Source organism: Phyllostomus hastatus, unplaced genomic scaffold (genome assembly GCF_019186645.2).
Source record: "Phyllostomus hastatus isolate PE091 unplaced genomic scaffold, TTU_PhHast_1.1 phas_scaffold_46, whole genome shotgun sequence".
NCBI classification, from domain to species: Eukaryota; Metazoa; Chordata; class Mammalia; order Chiroptera; family Phyllostomidae; genus Phyllostomus; species Phyllostomus hastatus.
In genome coordinates this window covers 23,760,942-23,787,896 of record NW_025334032.1, presented here as the reverse complement: position 1 = coordinate 23,787,896, position 26,955 = coordinate 23,760,942, and the positions used below count along the sequence as shown (strand labels likewise).

At 44.1% G+C, this 26,955-nt stretch overlaps 1 protein-coding gene across 12 annotated transcripts in view; it reads left to right on the top strand.

Annotated features, from left to right (window-relative positions):
* The window catches only part of TACC1 (transforming acidic coiled-coil containing protein 1), a 100,317-nt gene extending 76,321 nt beyond the window's left edge, over positions 1–23,996 (top strand). For all 12 annotated transcript variants that reach the window (XM_045821626.1, XM_045821627.1, XM_045821633.1 and 9 more), the window contains 8 exons: positions 2,557–2,609; positions 8,337–8,462; positions 10,457–10,533; positions 12,671–12,714; positions 14,083–14,243; positions 15,478–15,584; positions 18,173–18,293; positions 19,318–23,996. In XM_045821626.1, the coding sequence (XP_045677582.1) occupies positions 2,557–2,609; positions 8,337–8,462; positions 10,457–10,533; positions 12,671–12,714; positions 14,083–14,243; positions 15,478–15,584; positions 18,173–18,293; positions 19,318–19,386 (758 nt within the window). In that variant the 3' untranslated portion in view covers positions 19,387–23,996. The remainder of the gene's footprint in view (positions 1–2,556; positions 2,610–8,336; positions 8,463–10,456; positions 10,534–12,670; positions 12,715–14,082; positions 14,244–15,477; positions 15,585–18,172; positions 18,294–19,317) is intronic.
* The last annotated feature ends 2,959 nt before the right edge of the window (positions 23,997–26,955 follow it).

Here is a 26,955-nt window from a genome sequence, read left to right as displayed (position 1 = left end):
TACTTTGCTTCTTTACCTAGAAAAGAGATGCAAAGGGGTATCTTGTGAAACACCAGGGACATATGGATAAGTGTGGAGGGTGTATAAGAGACACTAATGTGTGGAACTACTTGACATTTTTTATTATTTATTTTAATGCAGCCACATCTCAATATGTAGTGGCCTGTAACCATGTTGTGATTATTGTGCTCCTTATTCAACTTAACCAAAATAATAATAACTAGCACGTATAACTCCTTGCCATGGGCAAGCATTGTTCTGAGTTCTTTACATATGTCGACTCATCACTCCTTGTAAGGCATTATTTTCCCCCATTTTTCAGAGAAGGAAAGTGAGACACAGATAACTCGGCCAAGGTTACTTGTAAATGGCTAGGAAATGGTAGAGCTGGGATTCCGACCTCAGCAGTCGGTTCCATGATCCTTTAGCCACCGTGCTACAGTGTAAAGAGGTGGTTTTTGTCACACTAGACTATTGTGAATTTTCCTGCTCAGAGATGTGATCAACTGAAATTGACCAATGGCCTATAAAGTCCTTCCTAATGCTCAAATAAGAGCAAACCTTGGTCGACCGACCTGTGCTGAACCTGCTCTTGCTGTTGGACTATTAGAACATTCTAGGGCTGAGGCTTACTAGGTCCCAGGTTATATCTATGGCCTTAAACTTGACTTGTGAAATATTTAGAACCACCGTGCTGACTACATTAAACATTATTAAAAACAGATCTTCTACAATGTAATTTAATTTGGGGCTTTTATACTTAGAATTAAGGAAATCATGATCTCTCATCAAATCAGGGAAGCAGGTGAAAATCGGGACTTTGTGAGAGTTACTCCCCCCGTATCCCTGTGCCCCCAGGTCTCGGGGTTTTATCTGTAAAATCAACATGCCAGACACTGTTCAGATTTCTTTCCAGGCCTCGTTCTGCTCCGACTTCTTTCCCAGGATCTCATTTGCCATTTCCCTTTATACCCTTTTGTCCGGGTGTGTAGGCTATACTTACTTCTTTTACTTGAAACACCTTTCCTTGCCATCTCCTGTAAAAATTCTGCCCATCTTCTTGGGTCTAATTCAGAAATGTCACTGGGCTCCTACCGTGCTTCGTGCTCCCAGCGCATTTCTCCTTTCCGTTCCTGTTTTGTGTTATGAACTACAGAAGGGTGTCTCTGATAAACTTCTCAAGGTTAAGGACTATGAGTGATTCGTCTTTGAGTTTCCTTGGGTGCAGGTGCACTGTAGATGTTCGTTGAATTATATTCTTCCTCACTCAGAGGAAATCCCTTCAGCAGAAATGTAGGGAGCTGAGGTTCTGGTAGCTAATGTGTCACTGTGTGTACCTGCTCAGCCATATCAAGGGAGCGAGCAGAGGCTGTGGTCGTGCAGGTGAGGGGTGGAGGTGGATGAGCGTACTGGCACTGTGAGGGGAATCAGAGAATGTTTCCTGGGGAAGGTCACCTTTGAGCTAGGTCTTGATAGGTACACAGGCATAGATGTGTACCAGAAAACAAGAATCTCTCTCAGGGATGGGAAGGACCTGCCGTGGGGGTAAAAAATCGCCAGTAGCTCTCGGTGAGCACAGGGTATGCAGGAAAATGGAGTACTGAGGAACTGGGCTTGATTTTACGGGTGTGGGGGAGCCTGAAAGTTTTTTTGTTTTTTTTTTAAGATATTATTTATTTATTTTTTAGAGAGAGGGGAAGGGAAGGAGAAAGAGAGGGAGAGAAACATCAGTGTGTGGTTGCCTCTCATGTGCCCCCTACTGGTGACCTGGCTTGAAACCCAGGCATGTGCCCTGACTGGGAATCGAACCAGTGACCCTTTGGTTCGCAGATCCATGCTCAGTCCACTGAGCCACACCAGCCAGGGCCACTGAAGGGTTTTTAAGCAGAGTAGTGATAGTCACATTTGTGTTTTAAAAATAATTCATTGTTGACAGATCATATGCTAAAATAGTAATTCATAATGGCTTTGTGGGAGATTGTAGTCTAAAATTTTATGTGCTTTTGCATATTTTAAAATTGTCTTCAGTGAGAGCATATTCCTTTAATTAGCAAAAGTGTAGTGTTGGATTTTTTAAATGTTGCCTCTGGTGGGAGAGTGGGAGGTAGAGAATGAATTTAGTTTTGTGGGCATTGCATTTGGAACTTATTGTCTTATCTGCTATTGCTACACCGATTAGACTGTACCCTTTTGAGCTGGAGTTCAGAGTCACTGAACCTTGGTAATAACAGCATTTGGTGTTCAGGTTCCTTTCTGACATAATCCCGTTGTTAGTACATGGACACAAGGGGGCAGCCTTGCTGTTCTTTCTGCCTGAAGACTGTGCATTCCTTTGTGGCTAACTCTGCACTCGCCTTTCTTCTGAATATTTTGGACTCTTCACACGGACCACACAGTGGTCCACAGAGTGCCAGTGCTCCTTCGAAAACCTTGAAATGCGGTGCATGTGTTCATAGATGTCACTCTGGGCTGCCGGGGGTTTCCAAGTGTCTTTCACTAGGAGGGAAAGGAAGTGACTCCTTGGGATAACTACAGAAATGACTCTCTGTGTTCTAGGCGTAGAAAAGGAGCCGTGCCAGAAGATGGAAAAAGATGGGTCTGCTGTGCCTGTAAGTTCCTACACGTGGGAGGGGTGGGTGTGAGGAGTGCAGTTTTTTTCAGCATTTGTTTTGAAGCCCATGTTAAATCTTTAAATAAATTCTAATCAGTGTTTGGTGATGGGGACGAAACATAAATAAAACACAGCTTCTTCACTTGAGAGGCTCATAGTCTGTCTCAAGATTTCCAGCCAGGACCCCCCTAGCTGCCTCTGCTACTTAGCACTTGACTGTAGCTAGTTGGAACTGAGATGTTGTATAAGTGTAAAACACAACCCGTTTTTGACAACGTAGTGCAAAAAGAAGGGAAATTAAATGTCTTTAACTTTATATTGACTATATGTTGAGATGATATTTTGGATGTATTGGGTTAACTGAACTGTATTATTAACCTCACCTGTTTGTTTTTACTTTTTAAATGTGGCTCGAGAATTTTTAAGCTGCATATGGCTTTATTGTATTTCTTTGAATAGCACTGGCAGTAAGCACAAAATGGCCCCAGCGTACCTGTGCTGGGTGTCACAGTAAAACAGAGTGTGCCTAGGGCCGTGGCAGCCGGGGCTATCAGCAGGTGTCAGGAAGGCTGAATCTGAGCCAAAGAAAAACAAATTTTTTTTTAAGTTTTAGACTTACAAAAATAGTACAAAGAATAACTGTATAATCTTTCATCCATACTCAAATGTTTACAATTTATATACTCAGCACAAATATCAAAATCAGCCAACACTGATACAGTGTCATCTAATCCATAAACTGTCTGTACGTTTTATCAGTTGTCCCAGGAATATCTCTCTGTGGTGTGGGATCCTCTGTTGCCTTTAATTCTCACGTCCTTAGTCTCCTTTAGCCTGTCACAACTATAGTCTTTCTTTGTTTTTCCTGACCTTGACACTTTTGAAGAGTACTGGTCAGTTTTGTAGGATGTTTTCAAGACTCACTGTTGTGCAGCGACCCTGGTTATTCTCTAGAGGAGGTAGAGCATGCAAATGTGAAGGTGGACATGTGGAAGAGGAGCCTGCAGGGGTAGAGAGAGCAGACCTGAGGGTGGATGGAGGAGGAGCCTGGGGGGGGGGGTGAGCAGACCTGAGGGTGGATGGAAGAGGAGCCTGTGGGGGTAGAGAGAGCAGACCTGAGGGTGGATGGAGAAGGAGCCTGGGGGGGTGGGGTGAGCAGACCTGAGGGTGTATGGAGAAGGAGCCTGCAGGGATAGATGAGCAGACCTGAGGGTGGATGGAGAAGGAGCCTGCAGGGGTAGATGAGCAGACCTGAGGGTGGATGGAGGAGGAGCCTGCAGGGGTAGAGTGAGCAGACCTGAGGGTGGATGGAGAAGGAGCCTGCAGGGGTAGATGAGCAGACCTGAGGGTAGATGGAGAAGGAGCCTGCAGGGGTAGATGAGCAGACCTGAGGGTGGATGGAGGAGGAGCCTGCAGGGGTAGATGAGCAGACCTGAGGGTGGATGGAGGAGGAGCCTGCAGGGGTAGATGAGCAGACCTGAGGGTGGATGGAGGAGGAGCCTGCAGGGGTAGATGAGCAGACCTGAGGGTGGATGGAGGAGGAGCCTGCAGGGGTAGAGTGAGCAGACCTGAGGGTGGACATGCGGAGGAGGAGCCTGGGGGAGCAGGAGCTGAAGGAAGATGTGCTCATAGCACACAGGGACTTGGGAGCATTGTCCCCTAATGAGGGCCTCACACATTAGTGACATTTGTTTCTGGACAAAATCACTTTTGCTTGGAAACTCATTTTATCCTCAGCATTTTGGAGCTAGGCCATCTGGTCCTAGTGCAGCCACGCACGGGCTCACACCCGGGTTTCCTTGTCTGTCAGAGAGAGGGATGCCTCCCTTCCCCAGGATGAGGGGGTGGGACTCCACACTGCACCACCAGAGCACCCTGGTTAAGCACTTGGGAAAACTAGTTCCTTTTTAGGTTTTCCAAGTGCTATGGGAATGCTTTGGAATATTTTCAGTGTAAAAAGTAGCAAAAGGATGATTGAACAAGGATGCATTGAGTGGACCAAGCATTGGTGTGTGTGGCTGCAGATTCAGGCGCTTAATCCCATTCTTGAAATAAACTGGGTTAAACTTTTGGGTTCCCAGCTTATTCATCCATATTACAGTATTAGCAGCACCTATATGCCTCGTTAGAGTGGTGTGAGGGTGAAATGAAATGACAGCATGAAAGATTGAAGTGGTCAAGTGCGAGGCCAGTGTAAGGTGGTGTGATGTTGATAGAAAAAGGGTGGGAGAATGAAGAAGAAAAATGGAGAACACTTGCCTCTAGAGCCAGGTGGCGAGGAACATGCTGCATGTTGTGATCTTTTCAAAGTAACCCCAGTTGAACTTCCTGAAATAAATTAATCTGTTTCCTCAGAATGTTGAGTAAGTGTTGCATAAGGAAATTGCAATATTCAAAACATTGAATAAAGAAATCTGCTTCACCTAGCATTTAGTTTTTAAAGCCTCTTGGAGATCCAAGATGGCGGAAGAGTAAGTGGAAGCTACACTAACCCCCTCCCAGGACCAGTCTGGAGTTGAAGCCTCTCTGGGTTGCTCTGAAGCACATTCATTTTGCAATCTCATGCCCAACATGGGTGGTGGCCAGGGCAGGTGAATGGTGGGCGTTAAGTCTCCCATCTTGCTTCTCAGCTGTTCTTCTGCAGTGTCTTTTACTTAGGAGTCTATTTTTAAATGAAGCCTTAAACTTGTTAAAAGTTGAGTTTATCTGGCTTTTCCAAGCCTGCCTCTGTTAGAGAAGTGGCAGGGGTGGCCCTGCTCCAGTGGGTCAGGGACAGGTGCTGGGGTGAGCACACTTAGTGATGCCGATTGCTGCAAGGACGTGAGTGAAAATTACTTTGTGGCATCTGTGCTCACTGTAACTTGCCACCAGGACTCCATGGATTTCCACTGTCGATAGTGAGGTTCGTGCTTTGTGGGACCAGGAAGAGTGTTAGGGGACCTATGGAAGGACATGATTGATTAACAATTTAGATTTTACTTACTTTTAGAGAGAGGAGAAGGGAGGGAGAAAGGAAATATCAATGTGTGGTTGCCTCTCGTGCACACCTTTCTGGGGACTCAGCCTGCACCCAGGCATGTGCCCTGACCGGGAATCAAACTGATGACCCCTCGGCCTGTAGACCAGCACTCAATCCAAAGAGCCACACCAGCCAGAGCTGAGTTAGCATCTTTGTTAAACCCATATAAAATTACCTAGCCCAGGAGGAGATTGTCAGGCCAGTGCTTTGTGAAGGTACATTCTGTAGGCTTTTACACTTTTGATAAACAATGTAAAGGACTGAGGAATGTAAAAAGTTAAATCCTAGGGGATTGGAAGAGGTGGCTGAAATAGGCCATGGCATTAATTCCTGCCCTTATCTCATAAGAACTCTTGCATTTTGAGCCATGGGGTTCCTGGCACGTGGCTGGGTGGCGGGGGATGACCCAGGGGAGAACTGTAGGCTGCAGAGCCCGCTCATCTGGAAATGTTTGCCACCCTCTGAGGTCTGATCTGGTACCTCCAAGTCTGAATGCTGCCTCCCCCAGACACCACACTTGTAACCTTGCAAACAAGCAGTCAGACCCTCAACACGCTAGTGAGATGCTGAACTGCAGAGCAGATGCGGACGTGGTCCTCACTGTGAAAACTTTTGGCTTATTTACCAGGTTTCTGTTAACGTGAGGGTCATAGGAGGCACAGGGAGCTGGTTCCCAGAGTTCAGTGGAGTTGGGGGTTCTAGCTTAGAATAATAAACGCTCACAAAAGAAAGGCTTCAAAATGTATTCATTTAGAATCAGAAATGTAACAGCAAAATGAAACAAACTGTTAGCTCAATTTAGTGCATTATCTTCCTGTACACGTTACATGGGAAGCAAGATTATGAGAAAGCCTCTTGATGATAAACGTGGCACAGGAAGTTAATGAAATAATCGGATGTCCAGTAGTGTATCAGTTATCCACAGCACAATTAATTATGCCATCATTTCTGAATTGGGAGTCCTGGACGGCTCTACAGGGTGCTTGCGACTCAGGGTCTCTCATAGGCTACAGTCAAGGTGCTGACTGGGGCTGCGGTCACCTCCAGACTCGTTCATGTGGCTTTCGGTACAACTCAGGTCCTCACTAGCTGTTGACAGAGCCATCAGTTCCTTGCCACATGGACCTTTCTGTGGAGACTCTAACCACGTGGAAGCCTGAGTTTCTTTTAAACTTATCTTAGAAGTGACAATCCCTGACTTTCACCATATTCTGTCCTTTTGAGTGAGTCCTCGGGGGCGGCCTGCACGCAAGGGGAAGAGATTGCACAGAGGATTAGTACCAGGAGGCGGGGGTCACTGGGGCCATGAGAGGCTTCCCACCACACGCGGCCTCTGGCTGTAGTGATAGAGCTGCCCCAAGACAGAGCGTGTTTCTGAGTGGACCTCGGACTTGTTGGCACAGGGGCTGCCCTCCCCCATGTGCTGCTGGAAGTGGGCCCTGCCAGCTGTGGCTCTGCGTTTCCCTCTTCTGTGGCCGAGCCCAGAGTTTCCGTGTTGGGTGAGGTCTGTGAAGCCGTGTGCACAGTTGTGTTCACAGTTGTGTGTGCTTGAGTACTTTCTAGAGAGGGGGTGAATCTATAAAGACCCTGAAAAGTTTAAAAACCACTGGTCTCAGTGAACCTTGGCTTTTATGTTCAGTCTAGGTTCAAAGCAGATACTGGAGAACTGATTGGTTATGATCAGTAATGAGGTGACCAGTTATACTGACATTTAAGATTATTCTTAGGTCGTTTTGGCTGGCTTTTTTGGGTGCTATTGGGTGAGCTTTTTTCCTCCTTTATACAAAAAGTTTACTTGTATAGGTAAGGGGGAAATGGCCCCAAAAATGCCTTCTAGGAAGGAAAATAGTAGTATACCATCTATATTCTTGTGAAAAGTAAAATACTAGCCAAATGTGGCTTCCCAGAATCCGCGTTTGTGATCAAAGCAAGCTGGCGCATCACAAAGTGAGGTGCTGTCAGAGGGAACTGAACACTGAACAGCAAGGAGGAACCAAAGCTGGGAGTGCGAGCCCAGACCTCGACTTCCGCCTGGCCTCTTTGTCAGGAGCAAAGTGCTCCTGACAGCGTCGCTGAACTACCACACGGTCACTGCAGAGCGCTGGCAGGTCCCACGGTCCTGGGTGGGGGGCTGGGCCTGACACAGTCAACATTTCCGCTTTCTTAGGCCTGAAAGTTAGTAATATATTTTAGAAACATTTCCATCCAAAGTGACTACATAGACACAAGAAACATCAATATGTAAAAAAAAAAGTTTGCCTTGTTTTGAAAATTTATTTATATGAAACACGTCATCCCCTGAAACTCCATGAAATATGAGCCATAAACCATGTATAGTTTTCTCTTTTTTGTATGTAATTCTTCAGTGACTGACTACTGTGATAATGATACTCTCTTTTTTTGGATAAGAAGAAAACTTCTCTAGGCTGTCTGTTAAACAAGCTGGGACACCATCAATAATCATTAGAACAGGTTTTTCCTTCAAATAGCACTGTAGCAAGATTCTGTTTTACTTTTTTAATCCTGCTGGTTTTTTTTTTTTTTTTTACTTTTAACATGTTTTTTTGTGCTCACTTCGGCAGCACATACACTTTTAACATGTTTTTAAAGATTGTGATCAATGTAGTAATGAGGGAATTACTGAAATACACTGGGATCAAGAAGCTGAAGATTAAATGCATTAAATGTCACCTCTTCCCCCCTCAGGGACTGTTGGAGTGTCCGACGGAGAAGGCCCCTGTGTCCGTGGCCTGTGGAGGCGAGAGCCCCCTGGATGGCATCTGCCTCAGTGAGTCAGACAAGACGGCCGTGCTCACCCTGATAAGGGAAGAGGTAAGGCTTTCTTGTTCCATCCACTTATCACTCCGTTTCTGTGTACAGCCCATGTGCCAGTGGGCAGATTCCATCTCTGTTGGCCGAGTTACCCCTGGCTGGAAGTTCACGTTTCCTGCAGCCTGTTTAGCTCAGATAAAGGGTTCCCTGCAAAATGCACGTTGGTGCTGGGGTCCTGACATTGTGGTGTCCGGGGGAAAAACTAGAATTTTGTACTCTTCTGTATGTAGCCTTGAAATTTTAAGTGCCAAATTTTGCCCACTTTATCCACATATGTATCTAAATCAGTGCCTTCATTTTATAGAGGAAACATGCTTATACATAAAAATTCCTTAAATTCTAGACTTGCAGTAATATAAAATTGTTTCTCACCTTCATCTGTTCATTAATTCAACTCTCAGATGCCTTTATCATGTTTCCTGATAACCTTTGTTCAGAATAAATCACCGCTAGGCCTCTGCTTGGTGACCTGAAAAACGTGAGAGACACTGTTGTGCACTAGCGATCAGTCACCGCCCTCCTTGGTTATGTTTCTGTGCTGTATTTTATGTGTTTGGTTTGTGTATTACTTGATGATTCCATCTTTTTTTAAAGAAGGTGGAGCAATTTTATTTTTATAATATGATGAGAGTAGTTAAGTACTTGTGATACAAGTCTTTAAACAATAGCATTAGGTTGGTGAACCTAAAAAACAAAAGCAAAAATGAACTAAGCAAACAACTAGAACAGGAATGGAATCACAGAAATGGAGATCACATGGAGGGTTATCAGGGGGGAGGGGAAAGGGGGAGAATGGGGGAAAGGTACAGGACATAGGAAGCATAAATGGTTGGTAAAAAAATAGACAAGAGGAGGTTAAGAATAGTATGGGAAAGGGAGAAGCCAAAGAACTTGTATGTATGACCCATGGACATGAACTAAGGTGGGGGAATGATGGTGGGAGGGAGGTACAGTGCAGAGGTGAATAAAGGGGAAAATAATGGGATAACTGTAATAGCATAATCAATAAAATATATTGAAAAATAAAAAGTAGCATTAGTTTGGTAATGAGGGGTGTCAGCTAATGCTATTGTCAAAACTTGGGAGCAGTGGTGAAAAGGCCCCCCAAAATCTCATAAATGAGAAGAATGACTTCATCTTCCTCTTGAGAGTTAAATGATGAGATGGTCTCCTAATGGATCAAAGCACAGATGTGTTTAGTCACCAAAGCAGACAAGCTGGGTTCTGGGATCCTGAGATCCTAATTAAAGGCACCAAAGCAAAAACATACCAATGAGAAAGAGAGAAGCACAGAAAAGTAAAGTAAAACAGGAGAACAGCAGGTGCCCATCGGAGCGCTGTGCAGGGCGAACGGAGTATCAGGCAGTGAATTTAGGGAATTTCTTTCCCTTTAGCATGAGCATTCCAAATAGGACTGCGGGCTCTGCAGTGGCTAACAGAGAGCCTGCCTGCAGCTAGCTGGAGACATTGAACTTCTGACCCCCTCTTCTGACTCCATTCTTACCAAGCAATTAGAAATCTCTATAGAAAGGGAATATGTTGGTCATGCCATCTTCTAATGCCCCGATTTTGTGGCAGTTTCATTTCTCTCCCTAACTAAAATTGGTGCACTGGGACCTCCTTTGGTTCTGGCGGGTCTCTGTCGACCAAGTGGCTCTGCTCTTGGTGTTCTGTCCCAATCCGTTTTCTAGGCCTACAGAGCTGAGAGACCCGGGGCCGAGGTAACGTTGACAGAGATTTTAATCACCTCTCAGAATTTTCCCAGGAGATGTTCCACCCACTTTTACCCTAGTGGCTACATTCCCAGCATCCTGTGTGGCTAAGAGTTATTTTTCCAAATGCTTATGAACATTATATAGATGTTGAGGTTTTGTGTTCCCAATGTGGATTGAATGTCCTGGGTAGACCTGGCTATGTGTTGTTTCAGTCTCAGTCTTAAATTCAAACTGCGATGGACTGAGTAGGCAAGACCAGCTTTCTCTGTTATAACCTAGATAATCACGAAAGAGATCGAAGCAAATGAATGGAAGAAAAAGTATGAAGAAACCCGACAAGAAGTCTTGGAGATGAAGTGAGTTTGGAGGTTTGGGCTAAGGGCTGGACACCTTTATGCATTATTAAATTTAATACCAATGAAGTGATGAAAGTATTTGCTTACCACAGAACCAGCTGTTGAGAACTTGGGGCTCTGCTGTTTACACCTTAATTTGTGATTGATAATATCATTTCATGAGCACTGCTGAGCAGTTATTATATCCAAATGCTGTCATTTATTTTGGAGTGTTCAGAACATTACAAGTGGGCAGAACTCACATAATTCTTATCTTTTGTTAGGACAGATTTGTGCAAAAATACTCATTTGAAATACAGAGTAATGAGATTTACTGACATTCAATTATGGAGGCATTACAATTCATAATACTTTTTAAAACTAATTATACATGGGAGCTTCAAATCTCATAACCACTAAATAGGTTTTAGAAAGCATGTAACAGGAAACAGAATTGATTGACATTTTTAAATTGAAATCTTTTTATTTTTGCTGCTCTCTCCCTAGAAAGCAGACTTGGGAGTTGTATAATAACTAAGATAGCATCAAAGAAGAGGGAAAAAGCATCAATAATTTATACACTGTACAGTCAGCATTTGACTGATTAAGAAATATTTTCAATACGTTCACACTGATTTGTGTCTCTTACATTATTTATTTCTTTGAGCATTTGCTGGGTATGAGGCCCCATGCTGGGACGGCGAGAGGAAGGGACCGCTCCTGCCCTTGGAGAGCTTGCAGGACCCGCTGTTAGAGGCCTGGGTGCAGGGTTGACATGCCGGGCGCTCTCAGGGAGGACTGTTCCTCCCTGAGCGGTCAGGGGAAGAGTGCCCGTCACTGGACAGGGTCAGGGCGACATTATCGCACTTCACTTAAAGAAAGGTTACCACAACAGGGTGGTCTTTCAAGTCTTTAAATACTTTTCAGTTCTTGAAATGCTTTTGGGATTATGACAGTAAAAGAAAACTTGTAAGTGAGTAGGAGGGAACAGATGCCTGAAAGGGGAGATTGGGGCCAGGACAGCCTGAACTCCGATCAGATCTCTTAGGAAGAGCCCCCAGAATGTCAGTACGGTGTCCCCCCTTACACACTGCCAGTGTGCTGCAAGGCCCCCCCCAGATGCCTGAAACTGCAGATGGTGCGGACACCGATGTATACTTTTTCCTATCCATACATACCTGTGATAAAGTTTAATTTATATATTAGACACAATAAGCGATTAACCCATAACCTTATAATAAAATAGAACAGTTATAACAATACATTGTAATAAAAGTTATGTGAATGTAGTCTCTCAAAATATTATACTGTACTGTACGCACCTTTTCACTGGAAGGAAGCACTCGATGGCTTCTCTCTGGCATATCTGAATTGTCAGCATCACTACTCTTGTGCTTTGGGGCCATTATTAAGGAAAATAAGGGTGACTTGAACAGTAGCTGTGCGATACTGTGACAGTCGATCTGGTCACCCAGATGGCTACTAGGTGACAAATGGGCTGGTAGTTGTACAGTGTGGACACGGCGGACGAAGATGACTCACATACCAGGCAGGACTGAGTGGGACAGTGTGTGATTTCATTACACTACCTGGAATGGTGCGAAATATAAAACCTACAGATTGTTTACTTCTGGAATTTTCTATTTAATATTTTCAGACTGTGGTTGACTGGGGCTAACCAAAACTGAAAAGCAAAACCACAGATAATGGGGACTACTGTAACTTATTTTGTAAAAGGTTGATGTGTTTAAGCAAACCCAATCTACTGCCTTGAAGGCATTCACATAGGGCAAAGAAAAAGTGAAGGCAGTTGTTTCCACAGATAAAATGAAAGCTTGTTAAACATAACATCGTAAGAAAAGTCTTTTTGAACATTAACAAATCTTGCATTAAGGTAGAAGAAAAGAGGGAGAGAGCCCAAAGCAGAGAAGTGGGTTATGTAAATCTGTCAGTGCACGGTGGGGGAGGGGGGCAAAAGGCGCTTGAAGTTGTGAGTATGTGAGTTTATTCATATATTATTATTTTGTATTATTTTCCGTGCGAACAACCGTAAGTCTACTGTGGCCCACCTGAATGTCAGTGTGTTTGATCAGGGAAGCATGTCTCCAACTTCCGACATGTAAAAACTCTTCTGATAATACATTTGTTTATTTTTAAGGAAAATTGTGGCTGAATATGAAAAGACCATTGCTCAAATGATTGGTAAGAAATTTTTTTTTTTAGCACATGAATCACAGGGTCTCTAGCTGATTTTAAAATCAGGATACAAACTTCAATTTGTCCATCACTTAAGAACAGTTGATTCTCATTATTCTCAGTCACGCTGTGTAAAGTTACTGCGAACATGGAACTGTTGCTTCTGAGGAAATGCAGGTTAGGTTTTACACAAGCCGGTGGCCACCACCTTTTTTGTGAATACATAATCTTCTCTTATGTGTGTTTCTGTTTAAGGGCATTTCATTTGAGGTATATTGCTGATCCATTAGTATTGAATGGATGGCCAACAGCGCTATGGCTCATGTGTGAACAAGGCTTATTGAATACATTTCCCTGTGAGGCACGTCACAGCCTTGCTGCAGTTAGGAACACTGGACAGCACTTCAGCACTACACTTGGGGCTGTTTTAAATAGCAAAATCACCAACAGAAAGCACAAAAATGCAAAAAGTGGGGCAGTAAGTAGACTGAAAAGGACACTTGTTTATGGTATGAGGCGAGAATGCACCACCTTGTTCACACTCGGCTGGGATGTCAACATCTGTATAGGCTGCCTGTCAGGTGGCTTGAATATTTTGCTGTTCTGCGCATGTCTGAATGACCAGGGGTGCACCAGAAGTACCGATTCGGGGTTACAAGTAACTTTTAGTAAGTAGGCAGGTTCGCAAGTATGGACTCGGAGCACTGGGGATCAGCTGTAGTGGATTGATGTCAGAGCCTGGCAGGCACTTGGCTTCTGTGAAAGCCCTCTGCCCAGTACCCAGAGCGCTGGTGGCCTAGGTACATAGTTTGTACCCCCGGGAGGTGCAGTGTCCTTATCCACTGCCAGTTGTACCTTCCCTGTATCAGAACCATGGGTGCCTTTTCAAACGACAGTGGCAGGTCCTCCTGCACTGAATTTAGAGCCACTTCTCGCCAGTGTTATAAGGACTGACTCCCTAAATCCAAGTCAGGTCTTTCTGCACTTAAGCACCAAGGTGCTGTTTTCTATGGTCCAGATCACATAACACCTTCTCAGCACGTGGCCTTTGCCACAGCTCTTCTTCTCCTCTGTGTGGGATATTCTTCTCCCAGGGAGCTCCTGCCCTCCGTTCTTTGGGGTTTCAGTTCAGATCTCTCCTGAGTGAGGCCGCCCTGTGTAAAAAAGGAATCCCCCCCTCGGCCTGCTTTGTTTTCCCCATCGCTTGCCACCACATACCTCCCCCACTAGGATGTAAGTCCTTGGGAGTGGGAACTCAGTTACGTTCACTGCTGGGCCCCACCACTGAGAACGCCACTTAGTAGTAGCTCACGGAAGGCAGCTGCCAGCCATGTGTTGATTGACGATGCCATTGCTTTCAATTGTGCTCCACAGAAGATGAACAAAGGACAAGCATGACCTCTCAGAAAAGCTTCCAGCAACTGACCATGGAGAAGGAGCAGGCCCTGGCTGACCTTAATTCTGTGGAAAGGTCCCTTTCTGATCTCTTCAGGAGATACGAAAACCTGAAAGGTGTTCTGGAAGGGTTCAAGAAGGTAGCATGTCCTTTCCTTCTGGAATCTCCTCACTAGTGTATTTTCTTGGCAATGTAGCTTCAGATGTATGTGCCAGAGGTGTGTGGGTAGTCTTCTAAATAGGGATTCGGGGCCCCTGTTGGTCTGGAGAATCCCCCTTTTTCTTTCTGTGGTTGTTCAGACACCTGGCCCAGTGGGTGGCTTGTCTTAGTCATTCCTCTCTTGAGTCAGGCCCGTAAGCCCCGTCACGGCTGGAGTGCGGCCTGGGGTGTAAGAACTGCGGGGCCCTTGGACTTCAGGAGAAGTCTAGAAATGTTCGTTTTGACAGTTCACCACTTTAGTATTAGTAAAAGTAAAAGGGATTCTAGACACAGCACTGAAAAATGCAGGCTGCACATTCTGAAGAAAAGTAATGTTTCAAATTTAGATGTAAGTGGGCATATTGATTTAATTTCGTTGCACACCATCAGTGAGACACATTTATAGCAGTGACCATTCTTTTCTTCCATATTAAAATAAACATGAGACTGGCCCATTTATCTATGGCAATCAGAGTGCCATTCAGATTTGAATAACTGCCTTCCTAAAGTAGGTGTACCAACGTAACTAAACCTTGCTGTATGATTTGAAAATTAATACCCGAAGAAATAATTTTTTAAAGGCTTTTTTAAAAAAGATTTATTTATTTATTTTATTTTTTTTTCAAATTTTTAAAAAGATTTTATTTATTTATTTTTAGAGAGGGAAGAGAGGGAGAAAGAGAGAGAGAGAGAAACATCAATGTGCGGTTGCTGGGGGTCATGGCCTGCAACCTAGGCATGTACCCTGACTGGGAATTGAACCTGCGACCCTTTGGTTTGCAGCCCATGCTCAATTCACTGAGCTCCGCCAGCCAGGGCTAGATTTATTTATTTTATAGAGATAGGAAAGGACGGAGAGAGGGAGAGAAACATTGATATGCAAAAGCTACATTGATTGGTTGCCTCTCACACGCCCCAAACTGGGGACCTGGCCTGCAACCCAGTATGTGCCCTGACTGGGAATTGAACCAGTGACCTTCTGGTTCACAGGCCGGCGCTCAATCCACTGATCCACACCAGCCAGGGCTGAAGAAATTATTTAGAAGTTCTTTGGTAGATTTATATAAAAGCATCTGAATTAATTGAGTTTTCTCAGTTTTGAAAAAAATGACATACACCAGTAGAAGAAAAACAAAATGACCTGTTTCTTATTTTAAATTGTCATTTTGGAACAGAATGAAGAAGCCTTGAAAAAATGTGCTCAGGATTACTTGGCCAGAGTTAAACAAGAGGAACAGCGCTATCAGGCTCTGAAAATCCACGCAGAAGAAAAACTAGACAAGTAAGACCTTGCACATAAGAACTTCAGTTTTCATGACATTGTGAGATTGATGGAGACAAGAAAAAAATCACTGTTTTGCAACTCCAGATGGCATTTGTATGTGTGTCATTTGCTTTTTTGAATAAGTAGAATCTTCCCAAGGTTCTAACATTAAAAAGATTAAAAAGATACATAGTATCTCCCTCTACCCCAACCCCCTTTCATTGGGTTCCCACCTCTTTTCTCTCCTGGGCTAATCACTGTTTTATCCTCCCAGATAAATTTTTATCTCCTTTTTTCTACCCCCCGCCCAGCTTTATTGAGACATAATTGACACATAACACTGTATAAGTTGAAGATACAGAGTGTCGATTTGGTATATTTATATATTGTACCACGGCAGTGTTAGCCAACACCTCTGTCTCTTCACGTAATTACCATGTTTTTATGTGGTGAGAATCTCCTTTTTTATACAGATGATACACACCTCGCTGTTTTCATTCAGCAGTATATTTTGGAAACCTTTTTATATCAATCAATCAAGAACTTCCTTATTGTTTTTAAGAGTCACACGGCATTCTGGTGTTGGGATGCACCATTCCGTTGTTGGGATGTCCCCTCCTGTTGGACATGCGGGGTATTTAAAATCTCCCACTATAAATGGTGCTTCACCAAGTAACCTTTCATGATGATCGTTAGGCGTGCATATGAGTTGTGTGTATGATAGAAAAGGAATTTCTGGGCCAAAGAGTATACAAATAATTATGGTGAATATTGTCAATTTGCCCTCTTCAGACTTTTATTAATTTATATTCCTATACAGTCCATGAGAGTGTCTTTTTTTTCCCCTACAGCTTTGCCAACATCATATTTTTGGTTTTCTTGCAAGTCTAATAGATGAAAGTGGTATTTCAATTTAGTTGGTTCAGTTTTCTGTTACTGTGTTGTGTTTTTTTGGCAAGCAACAGAGCATTTGTTTTATTCATTGTAGTTTTGGTTTATGTTTACCTTATCAGTGAAATTGAACATATTTTAGTTCTGTTCATATACTTCCTTTACTATGAATGACTCTCTTGTTTACCTGGTTTTCTCTTGTCAGTTTATTTACGTATTTAAGGATGACATTGCTTTGTGATATGAGTTGTGAATAATTTTTTCACCTTATCATTTATCTTTTGACTTTGCCTATAGTGTTTTTTGATATGCAGAAATTTATTTTGAAGTATTAAAATTTATCAGATACTTGTTTTTACAACTTCTAGATTTCCTGTCATAGTAAAAAAGATCTTCCCTGTGCTGAACATAAAATATTCTCCTGTGTTCCTTCTAGTACTTTTATGGTTTAATTTTTTTAATCCTTAAATCCAGCACTTGGAATTTATCCCAGGAATGGTGTGAAGGATGCACCCCACTTTATTTTTTCACTACAAAGTAATACTAGTGCATTTTGCTGTCTTTCTATTTGTAAAACCTCTTAAGTTCCCCCTTTCCCATCCTCACTCCCAGAGGCACTACTGTTGGAGTTTACCGTGTGCCCTCCTAGTCTTTGTGCCTTGATAGATACTGCTCATAACGGCTTCATTCTTTTAAAAAATTATAATGGAGTCATATTACACAAGTTTCCTTTTTCATTTAATAAGTACATCATGGCCATTTTTTCATGTCACAATACATAACATAATCTAATTGTTTTTATTAGGTTGTGGGCCTAGTCCATTCCTTATTTACACGGGTATTTACACAGTTGCACACTTCTGTGTTGCAAACAGTGCAACAGGGAACCTCCATGTGCACTCACCGCTGTGCCGGGTGGGACAGTGGGACGGTTGCTGTGGCTGGATCGCTGAGAGAGAGGGAACTGCTGGCTCGGAGGGTGTGCACACGTCAGCTGTGGTGGCTGCTGCCACGTTGCCCTCCGCAAAATCAGCACCAGTCTTCAGCCCCCCACTCCGCACGTGAGCCTGTTTCCTTGCACCCCAGCCACCAAGGACAAGATTGTCCTTGTTCATTTTTCCCAGCCTGACAAATTTTAGAAGTTTATCACTTTAATTTGCATGTCCCTCATTACTAGTGAGTTTTTAGTATCCTTTAATCAGTTAATTGGCTATTTACCAACTGACATTTATGGGGGGTTTTTTATTTCTTTTTGCATCTCACGAGTGAAGTCACTTTCAGGACTGTGTGTCGTAGATGTCAGCGGTTACCATCCTGCCTCTTTAGCTGTGGTGGTCCCAAAGATGGTCCTGTCTGCTATTGTACTGGGTTAAAAAACAACACAAAACACTTTTTTGATTGTTGTAGGGACTGTCATGTGATTCCATTTTCCAGTGACATACGAATTTTGAAGGACATTATAGCCTTTGAGATGAATTCTGCCATTGGTTTACACCATGGACATTTCCTTAGCAGTCGTGTGTAAATTGAGTTTTTATCAATTAAAATTACGTTATTTAGGTCACCGATTCCTTTTTCCCCTCTTGTCACAGAGTCAGTTCTTTTAGGTCTGTGTTTCACAGACGTCAGTGGTTACTCTCCTGACTCCTCAGCCAGACTGATGACTAACATATGCTCTTTGTCCCTTTACTCTACAAACAAAACCCCATCAACAGAGCCAATGAAGAGATTGCTCAGGTTCGAACAAAAGCAAAGGCTGAGAGTGCGGCTCTCCATGCAGGACTCCGGAAAGAGCAGATGAAGGTGGAGTCCCTGGAAAGGGCCCTTCAGCAGAAGGTACAAAGAGGGTGTGGTGTGGCCAGAGACACTTGGTTTCCGTGTGGCTAGCTTGCAGGGCATCTGCATGAAAGAGGCCTTGCCTTTTTGCGAGGACAAATCCAGCTCCTTTGTGAACTGATCCAGGGGAAGACAAGGCAAACCACGAAACTCCCAGACATGCCGGTGGGCCCTGTCCACAGGCAGGGTGCAGAGAGGAGGCTGCGTTAACTGAAGTTCTGGGACCAAACACGGCTTAGTCAGGCTCTGAGGCTCCCTTTTTGAAATTCTTTTTGTTTTTTAAGTAATATATGAAGCCATTGTCCCCCTTCATTGTAATTTTACCTGCAGGGCCATCTAGAGGTATATTTGGTTGTCACAAGTAGGAGATGCTACTGGCACCTAGTGCGTGGAGGCCAGAAATGCTCCAAACGTCCCACAATGCACAGGACAGCCCCACAGCAAACACTGACCCCATCCCAAATGCCACTGGTATGTGGGGGTGTGACTGCTGTAGATAAAGAAAGGTCAGTGGTAACAGTGGTCCCTGTTTCTTGCTGCTCAGCGATTCTCAGACTTGAATTTTTATATGCCTCTAGTGTTTTTCTTCCTATGTCTCCAATTGGTTAGAACAGGGTTCTTACCTTGGGGTCAGATGACCCCTAAGTGTTCCAGGATACAAGGACGCAAGAATCCCAGGTCTCTTGAGATGCTAATGGATTGAATGAGGCCCAGATACTTGTGTTTTTAACAGGCACCCCAGGTAATTCCTATGGTACCAAGAAAATTCAAGAACTAAGAGGTTCAAGGTCAAGCTGCAGAGGGCTAGTGACTGCCTTTACACCCAGCTCAACTGAAGCCTGACTGAACACATGAGCATTTTCCAGGGGAGCAGGTGCAGAGCTCTCCGTACTTCAAAGGGTCTCTGGTGAAGAAAAGTTCAGAGCCGCTGAGTTAGAGGATAGCCAGTGTTGGGACTATTAGTTATAGCTGCCTTTATCTCAGGACACAGATGACCCACACTGTCACATCATTTGTCTTTCAGAACCAAGAAATCGAAGAACTGACGAAAATCTGTGATGAGCTGATTGCAAAGCTGGGAAAGACTGACTGAGTCTCCCCTGTTAGCTCGGCAGATCTGCATTTGGCTGCTTCTCTCGTGACCACAGTTATCTTGCCTTACCCAGGAATTATTGCCCCTTTGCAGAGGAAAAACTCTGAAAAAGCACATGCCTACTGCTGCCTGGCCCGCTTAGCTGCCCACGCCAACAGCCCTGGAAGAAAGCCCAGAGTATCGCACAGTCACCAAAGGAGCGGCATCTGGCGGTCCCGCGTCTGTCGCAGCTCGCCATGGATAGGCCCAGTTAGGCTGCTGGGTGTGGGTGTGTGAGTTCTCTCTCTTTAATTCGTTTTAAAGCCATCTTTACTTTCCCAAGTGCGTGAAATTTGTGGTTTTATGGCTACTGTTTGGGATCATCTCCTGTTCACCACCTGTTTGATAATGTTTTGTGACCTCTTTGTTTCATCTTTTAAACTTAATTTCCCGTATTAGCGGTTTTATTTGAACAGGAATTTGGCTTTTGTTACTTTCAATATATACACAGGAAGGGACTCTGAGCGCCCACAAGCACACACGTGCCCACACGTGTTTACATGTGCTGCGGCTTCTTCCCTGAAGCAGAGTCAAAGAAGAACTTCTGTGCAGAAGAGCCTATTCCCATAAATGTAAAAGCCTGTTTTGAAAGAGTCTTGGCTCAGAATGCCGATGTCAGAATTTTGGGAGAGTGAAGATGCGAAAAGCCCAGACTCGTGTCTGTCGTGACTCATGGCCCCAGGCTCAGGTTTCCCATGTAGGGGAGATTCGCCAGAATGTTCCATCGCTCTGGCATGTGGGCGCTGCTCCACCGTGACGAGCAGGAGTGTGGCCCCTTTGGGGTTAGTCCTCAGCCTCCAAGTGTCTGTGTTCTGTGTGAACAGCGGTGGGCGCCCTCAGAGCCATTTCTTCTGCTCTGCTTCGTTTGTTGCTGCACAGCCAATGTTTCCTCTTTATTATTTGAAATATGCCAAGAAGGTCTACTTGTAATAGGTTTAGATGATCTCACATAATGAAAAGGGGACAGTAACCCTACCGGCAATATAAGGCGGAGAAACAGGTGGCTTTTCACAGCTTTGATGTTTTGTTCTTCAGACCTTTCACGGCAAAAAAAGGTCCTTTTGACAGAATTTTTAACAAAACGGGCAGTAAAAGTCTTGTGAGCCACTCTGAAAATCAGTGCATTTAGGATATTTTTAACCCAAGGTCATTGGCCTGGCGGAGGAAGGGGCTGCAGGGAGCAGGTGCACCCTCACACATCGGATTCCTCAGGCCCTTTCTGGCCCTGGTTCAGAGCATGGGGCCAGTGCCCCCCAAAGGGAAAACTTCCATGCAGCCAGTGAATCCCCTAGCATCTGATAGGCAAAACCAAATCCCTGCAAGTGTTTTAGAGCACTCTTTTGTCTTAATCTTAACACCTTGAAGGTCTTCATGGTGATATGCACTATATTCAGTCCATGTAAGTTTTCGTACTTTTCCTGTAGAAGTATTGCATGATCCAGCCTCAGCCATGCGTTGTGCCTAGTGGAGAACCTTTAGATCTTTCAACGTGAATTTTTTTAGAAGTCTACTATTCACATGGGTGCAATCTTTAGCCCCAGGGAGGTCAATAATGTCTTTTAAAGCCAGAAGTCACGTTTTACCAATATGCATTTATCATAATTGGTGCTTAGGCTGTATTTTAAAGCCTATTATCTTACCATTTTTTACAAAAGAAAAGAAGAAGAACAGAATTGATGTGGTTGGAGAAGTGACTTGACAATCATTTGGACTTTGCAAACAGTCACTGTGGGTCAGCGTGAGTGCCTGACCGCAGTCTGAGGGCGGTGAGCACAGGCGTCTCCAGTGGGGCCACTGATTTCTTCGTTTAGTTCTCTCCTACTAGGAAAATTAACTTGCATTTTGCAGAAAGAAACATTTGCTAAACCTTTTTGCTGCTGTATTTTGGTGACATGTTTTCTATTGATCTACTTTAAGCGTGGAAGGCATATGGTGGCCTCCATTATAACTCCTAGTTTTCTTTTTAGGCTTCTTCTACACATTAAACAAGGGTTCTGTGTGTCAGACAGGTGAGGACAATCCTTCCCTAGCACACCGCTAAAAGAAACCCCTCAAACACTAGATCCTAGAATGAAGTTGCTGCACAAAGAACATGAAAGGGCCCTCACTAAGTTGTCGTTGCCACTGGCCTCTCAGCCATGGCCATCACGAGAATATGTTCTTCCTTCTAATTCAGTAGGTGGATCTTCTCCAACAAGAATAAAAATGTGGCTTGTGCAGCTGGCAAATTGAGAGAATATACTGGGCAGAATAAAGTATGTTTGTTTATTTTTCTTAAAAAATAAGCAGCCCCCCTCAAACTTTCAGAACTCTAGAGAGTAAGAATTTGGCCCCCAGCTGGCCCCAGATCACGTGTTAGTGAGGCAGTGATAGAGCCTTTTGCAAACGTGGAAGCAGATGAGGGGGAGTTGCTGGCCTAGATCGTGGTTTTGAAGTATTAGGTGATCTTGTTGAGACTCTGGACCCAGAGCCATTTCCTAGGTTTTTGACTTTGCCAAAGTGTAGAAAGGCACTCTCTCTCTTAAGGCATTTTAATTGGAGACTGAACAACTTGTCACTTGGTTGGCTGGTCAGTGACAGTCAGACCTCCTGATATTTACTATATTAGGAGAAGCTCCTAAAGGCCTGCCCAAGGCTCTGGTTCTGTAAAACTGTTCTGGAAATATTGAGACGCCTGGTTTTCTCGTGTGGTTTCTAGCTTCTTCAGACCCAGCCCAAATTAGGAAGTGCAGAAACACGTGATAGTGCAAAACTCTGAGGGTCTGGCCGCCTTCCAGAACGCTATGGAATCTAAGGGAAGATTTATGTTTGGTTTTGGGGAATCACTCAAGTTGAATTTCCTTTCCAGCCAGTTACCCTCTGCACCGCCCCACGCCCTGTGAAGCTCTCACCCCAGCGCCCCGGTGCTCAGGTCTGCACTGGGCAGCCCTGAGGCAGGCGGTTTGGGAGCAGGACGAGTCAGCTGCCCCCACGTTCCTTTGGGGCCGTCTAAAGGCAGCCAGAGGGGAGCACCCACTTTTAACTTGAGGGCTTGCTGGTGGCTCTAAAGCTCAAGGTGGAGTTTTTAAACAGCAGGCATCAGTAATCTTGTGTACGCCGGTTAGAAACAATTCAGCACAACCTTTTCTAGTGGTGTAAAACTCTAAAGCTCCTTCTGTTTCCTTTTGGTTTTTCACTACAGTTAGTAAGCCGTCTCACAGAACTGCACACGACTTGTCCTTTCGCTGTGACACTGCGAGCTTGCTCCCGGAGTTGGGTGTCTTACTCTGCCCTCTTGTTGGAAAGAGAAACTAGGTGTTGAAAGACTAAATGATTCAGGCAAAGGATTTTAAAGATGTAAATATTATGAAGAATTTTAAAGATAGCAGATCATTATTTGCTTATTAAAAAACAAATATAGTCTGGGAATCCCAGAATGTCAGGCCAAAGGTCTAAGAAGTCATCTTCTTCAAAGATTTTAATACAAATATTTTGAGGAGACTTCTGTCCAAAAAGGTTTGACTGGCCTCCAGATCCCAGTGATTTTTAAAGAGCAACTTATCACTCAAACCTTGAAAGTCTCCCGTATAGTGAAGGTGAAGAAATCGGACACTTCTCAGGGTCTCCTCTGGAGGGTACGGCGAACGGCAGCATTTCCAGGAGAGACCCTCCCGAGTGCCCGGAGCCAGCATCCTGGAGACTAAAGATTGCACTTCCGTAGTTCTCCGTCCAAATGCGGTCCCATTTCTGTGCCTCTTAGCATGCAGTTAGATTTGGACAACCAAGATTCCTAAGGAATGACTTGACTAACTATAATATGGTTACAGCTATTACATATATATATATATATATTCTGGTTATAGTCCTAATATAGAGATGTTGTGTGTGATGCTGACAGTCTTAACGCATTTGGAGGCGGCCAGGCGTGGGGCTGAGGTGTGGCTTGAACCTTCCCTGTATCGATTCTTTAGAACTATAAAGATGCCACTTTCTCGCTGCCTCTATGCCTTTCAGTGGTATCTGAAATATACTCCAAACAGTATTTCCTAGTCACGTTGTTAACCTATACTCTCTATGAATAATTTCCAAGTGGACCTGCACAAATTTGAACTCGGGAACCACCCCCAGTCCAGATACAGGGCAGTCTGTCACCACACCCGTAGCCTCAGCCGCGGCCCCTCTCACCCACTGGGGCAGGACCCAGGCCCTGCTTTTCCATCTCAGAGGTAGCAGTAAACGTTTCAGTGTTGCTGTTAGCAAGTGTGTGTTTGCCAGTAGATAGCGTTTGTACTCATGTGCCAACCAGTAAATGTTAATTGCACTTCTGCTTCCACTGTGTCCCCACGGGTGCCATGAAGTGTGTGAGGAGCCTCCCGCCGGGGGGGCCGGACGCTGCATTGACTACTGCTGACAGGACTGTGTCGCGTGGAGTCGTCATCTACATAAGTTTTATATGCACAGTGACTTCCCTTTTATATGTCAGGTAAATATTTGTAAAAGTTATACTCACACAAATGAAATTATTATAATGATTACTAATATATTTTTTCCATGTTTCATTGCCTGAATAAAAACTGTTTACCACTGTTAAATGTGGGTGTGTGTGTGCATTTTTTTTCCCTGGGTATAGTGGTTTTGTTCCCAAGTGAAAATTTATGACAGCTTTGCTTTTATGGGCTCCATATTTCAGTTTAAAAATAGAAAAGATGACATTTTTCGCTGCACTCATTTTGTGGGATTTTATGCATTTGGTTGAGTGTGTAATTAAAAACAAAACAAACAAACTGGGGAATTCAGACCCCACCACATAAATTTCCATGCTTTTGCATCTGTGCAAACAAAGTAATTGGGTGCCTGTTGGTTTTGCTTAGAGACTGCTTGTCTGCCCTGGCATTTTTCAAGTCGTAAGAGCCTAAGTCACCCAAGAAGCCAGGGCTGTGTAAACATTGCAGCATGGCCCACAGAAAATAGCTGACGTTGTGTGTCTCTTCTAGGTTCATACCAGGAAGAGCTTGTTCAGTACCAGCCAGGCCAGCTCTCTGCTTAAAGGGCTGGGGGACTGGGCAGGACAGTTTGTAAGTTTTATTACAAGAAAAGATAAGTGACTCTGTTTTACAACCTCAGTGGGGGTCGCTAAGAAAAACCAGCACTGTCACTTTCCTACTACTGGCTGCATCCTAAGACTGTTACAGCGTGTCAGGTTCCTACAAATGTTTTTCACTGCTGTGCTCCTGAACTGCTAGGAGAGGAGTCCAGTAAAACAGCTGGAGGAGGTGGTGCCGCCGTTGGCCGAATGCTGGAGACGGTGGAAATCCCATCATTTTCTAAGAATTTTTGGGAAGAATAAGATGGAAATTACCTTTCTACTCTTACAGAATCTTGTTATTAGATAATGAGACACACTTAGTGTTTTTCACACTTTTACAAATAGGGGATCGTAGGATCATTTTGGTGAGTGGCAATCAGTATTTTAGTAAGAGAAAATAGGAGAAATATCAAACACATTGCACAAGTTAAGGATAAGTTATTGCTGCATGAAATTTATTCCAGATATAAATGTATATGTACTAGGTCATGATGAAAATTAATTTCTTGTTACGGTTCGTGGTCAAAGTATGAAGAAACCTGATGGAGTGTTCACCATTCTTCAGTTGAAGAGAGAGGTCCAGAGAGAAAAGCACTGTGGCCAAGATCCCTTAGTTTGTGTATTAGTGAACATTATCACCCTCACTCAAAATGAGCAACAGAGTTCATTGCCACCTAGTCCTTTCCAAGCTCTTTAACCCCAATTTCTCCCTGATTGGGATAGCCATATCATTTTCTAAGTGTGTAGGCATTGAAGGACCAATCACCAACTTCATGCATCTGCAGAGTTTAAAAGTGGAGCGTGCTGTTTCTGAGACTAGTTAGCTGAAGAGAAATTGTTTTCAAGTTTGAAGCTTTATTGAAATACGAATGCTGTGCCAACTCAAATTTTTAATCCCAGAAGAATGCCGTCCCTCTTCTAGGTTTCTTTCTCCCAGTTGTGACTTGTAGGTTTTTACCTATGTCACGTGCTTGAGGATGGGGGCACAGCGGTGCTTACAAGTTAATTATGAGATTAACCTCCAAACAGGACAAGGTGGCTTGGAATTATGGAGTCGCGTGAAAGACAAGTGCGGAAGGAGTCCAGGAGGAGGGACGGGATGGCAGGGAAGGACAAGCAGACCAGGGCGAGCACCAGGCCGCTCAGGATGCACGCTCTGGGCTCTGCTTGGCTTCAGGTTCCCGCCTCGGTTATGTCACCTGCCTGGGCTTCGGTGTTCTGGCTCTGGTGACGACAGTTCTCACCTCCCGGGGCGGTTGTGAGCACTCGGTGATGAGCATCGTGCCTGCCTCCTAGGTCCTTAATAAACGATAGTGATCATCATCACCTAAAACCTCGAGTTGATGAAATTTTCAGATTTTCTAAGAACCAAATGATACTTACTTTTATTAGACATCTCAATATAACAAAGCTTTGGAAATTTAGGACTTACCTAACTATATTCTTTTACCTGAGATTGGTAGAAGGCAGAGGATTGGAGGATTAGCTGCAGACAGATCCCTGTGTTGGGGTAATTGAGCTGTTAAGTGGGGAATGGAAGTCCCTGTGTGCCCCAGAGCAGTCCAAGACTCCGCAGACCTGTACCAGCCAAGAAAGTTTTCTATGATCTCTATTTTTCCGTTGCCAAAAAGTGTACATCCTTCGAAGTTTGGTTCCCATGGGAATGCATATGCAAGAACAGATTGAAGATATAACTCCTTTAACAGAAATTCTTTTCTTCTGCCAATTTAAAGGAAAGCGTAATTGACATTTGAGTTTCTTATGTGCCAGGTGCCTTTACAAATATGTCACACAAACAATTCCATGTAGGTGGAACTGGGTTTTTTTTGTTTCTTTACCAGTGGGGGAAAATGAGGCTGAAGAACACACAGCGGCTTGAGTGAACTACACAGGGGGAGCTGGCGTGTGAACCCAGGTCTCTGGTCTCCAGTCCCATTCTCCTCAAGGCCACCCCGTGTTGGGGCTACTTTGGAATACACAAGTGTTCTTCCACAGGGCAAAGGAAGACCTCGTATTCACTAAATGAGTTTTCTTGCTCCTTTCTTATCTCAAGCGGGAATATTTCGATGCAATTAGGGAGAACTCTGCAGAATCATGTCACCGGAGTTCAACCCTAAGACCATGAAACCTAGCAAAGATCCCTAATTTGTTATTGTATTGGAAAGCCACTGCTAAGGGAAAACAAAACTCATGTTCTGTTTCCTTTCGGGCCTCCTTGTCTTGCAGAAAGAGCTTTGGTGTGGAAGGCTGTGATGGGCTCTAGTCCTAGTTCTTGTCAGTCCCTTAATGCCCTTATTTGGACTGAGAATAATACGTCCCTTCCTGTGATTTGTGATTTTTATGTTCTCCTAAAGTGCTGTCTATAAGGTAGAAGGTCCCCCAGCACACCTGTCTTGAGATGCACCTACAAGAGTGGACTTGCCACAAGATGATGAGTCCACAGGACTTTGCCTTGTCCACCGTGG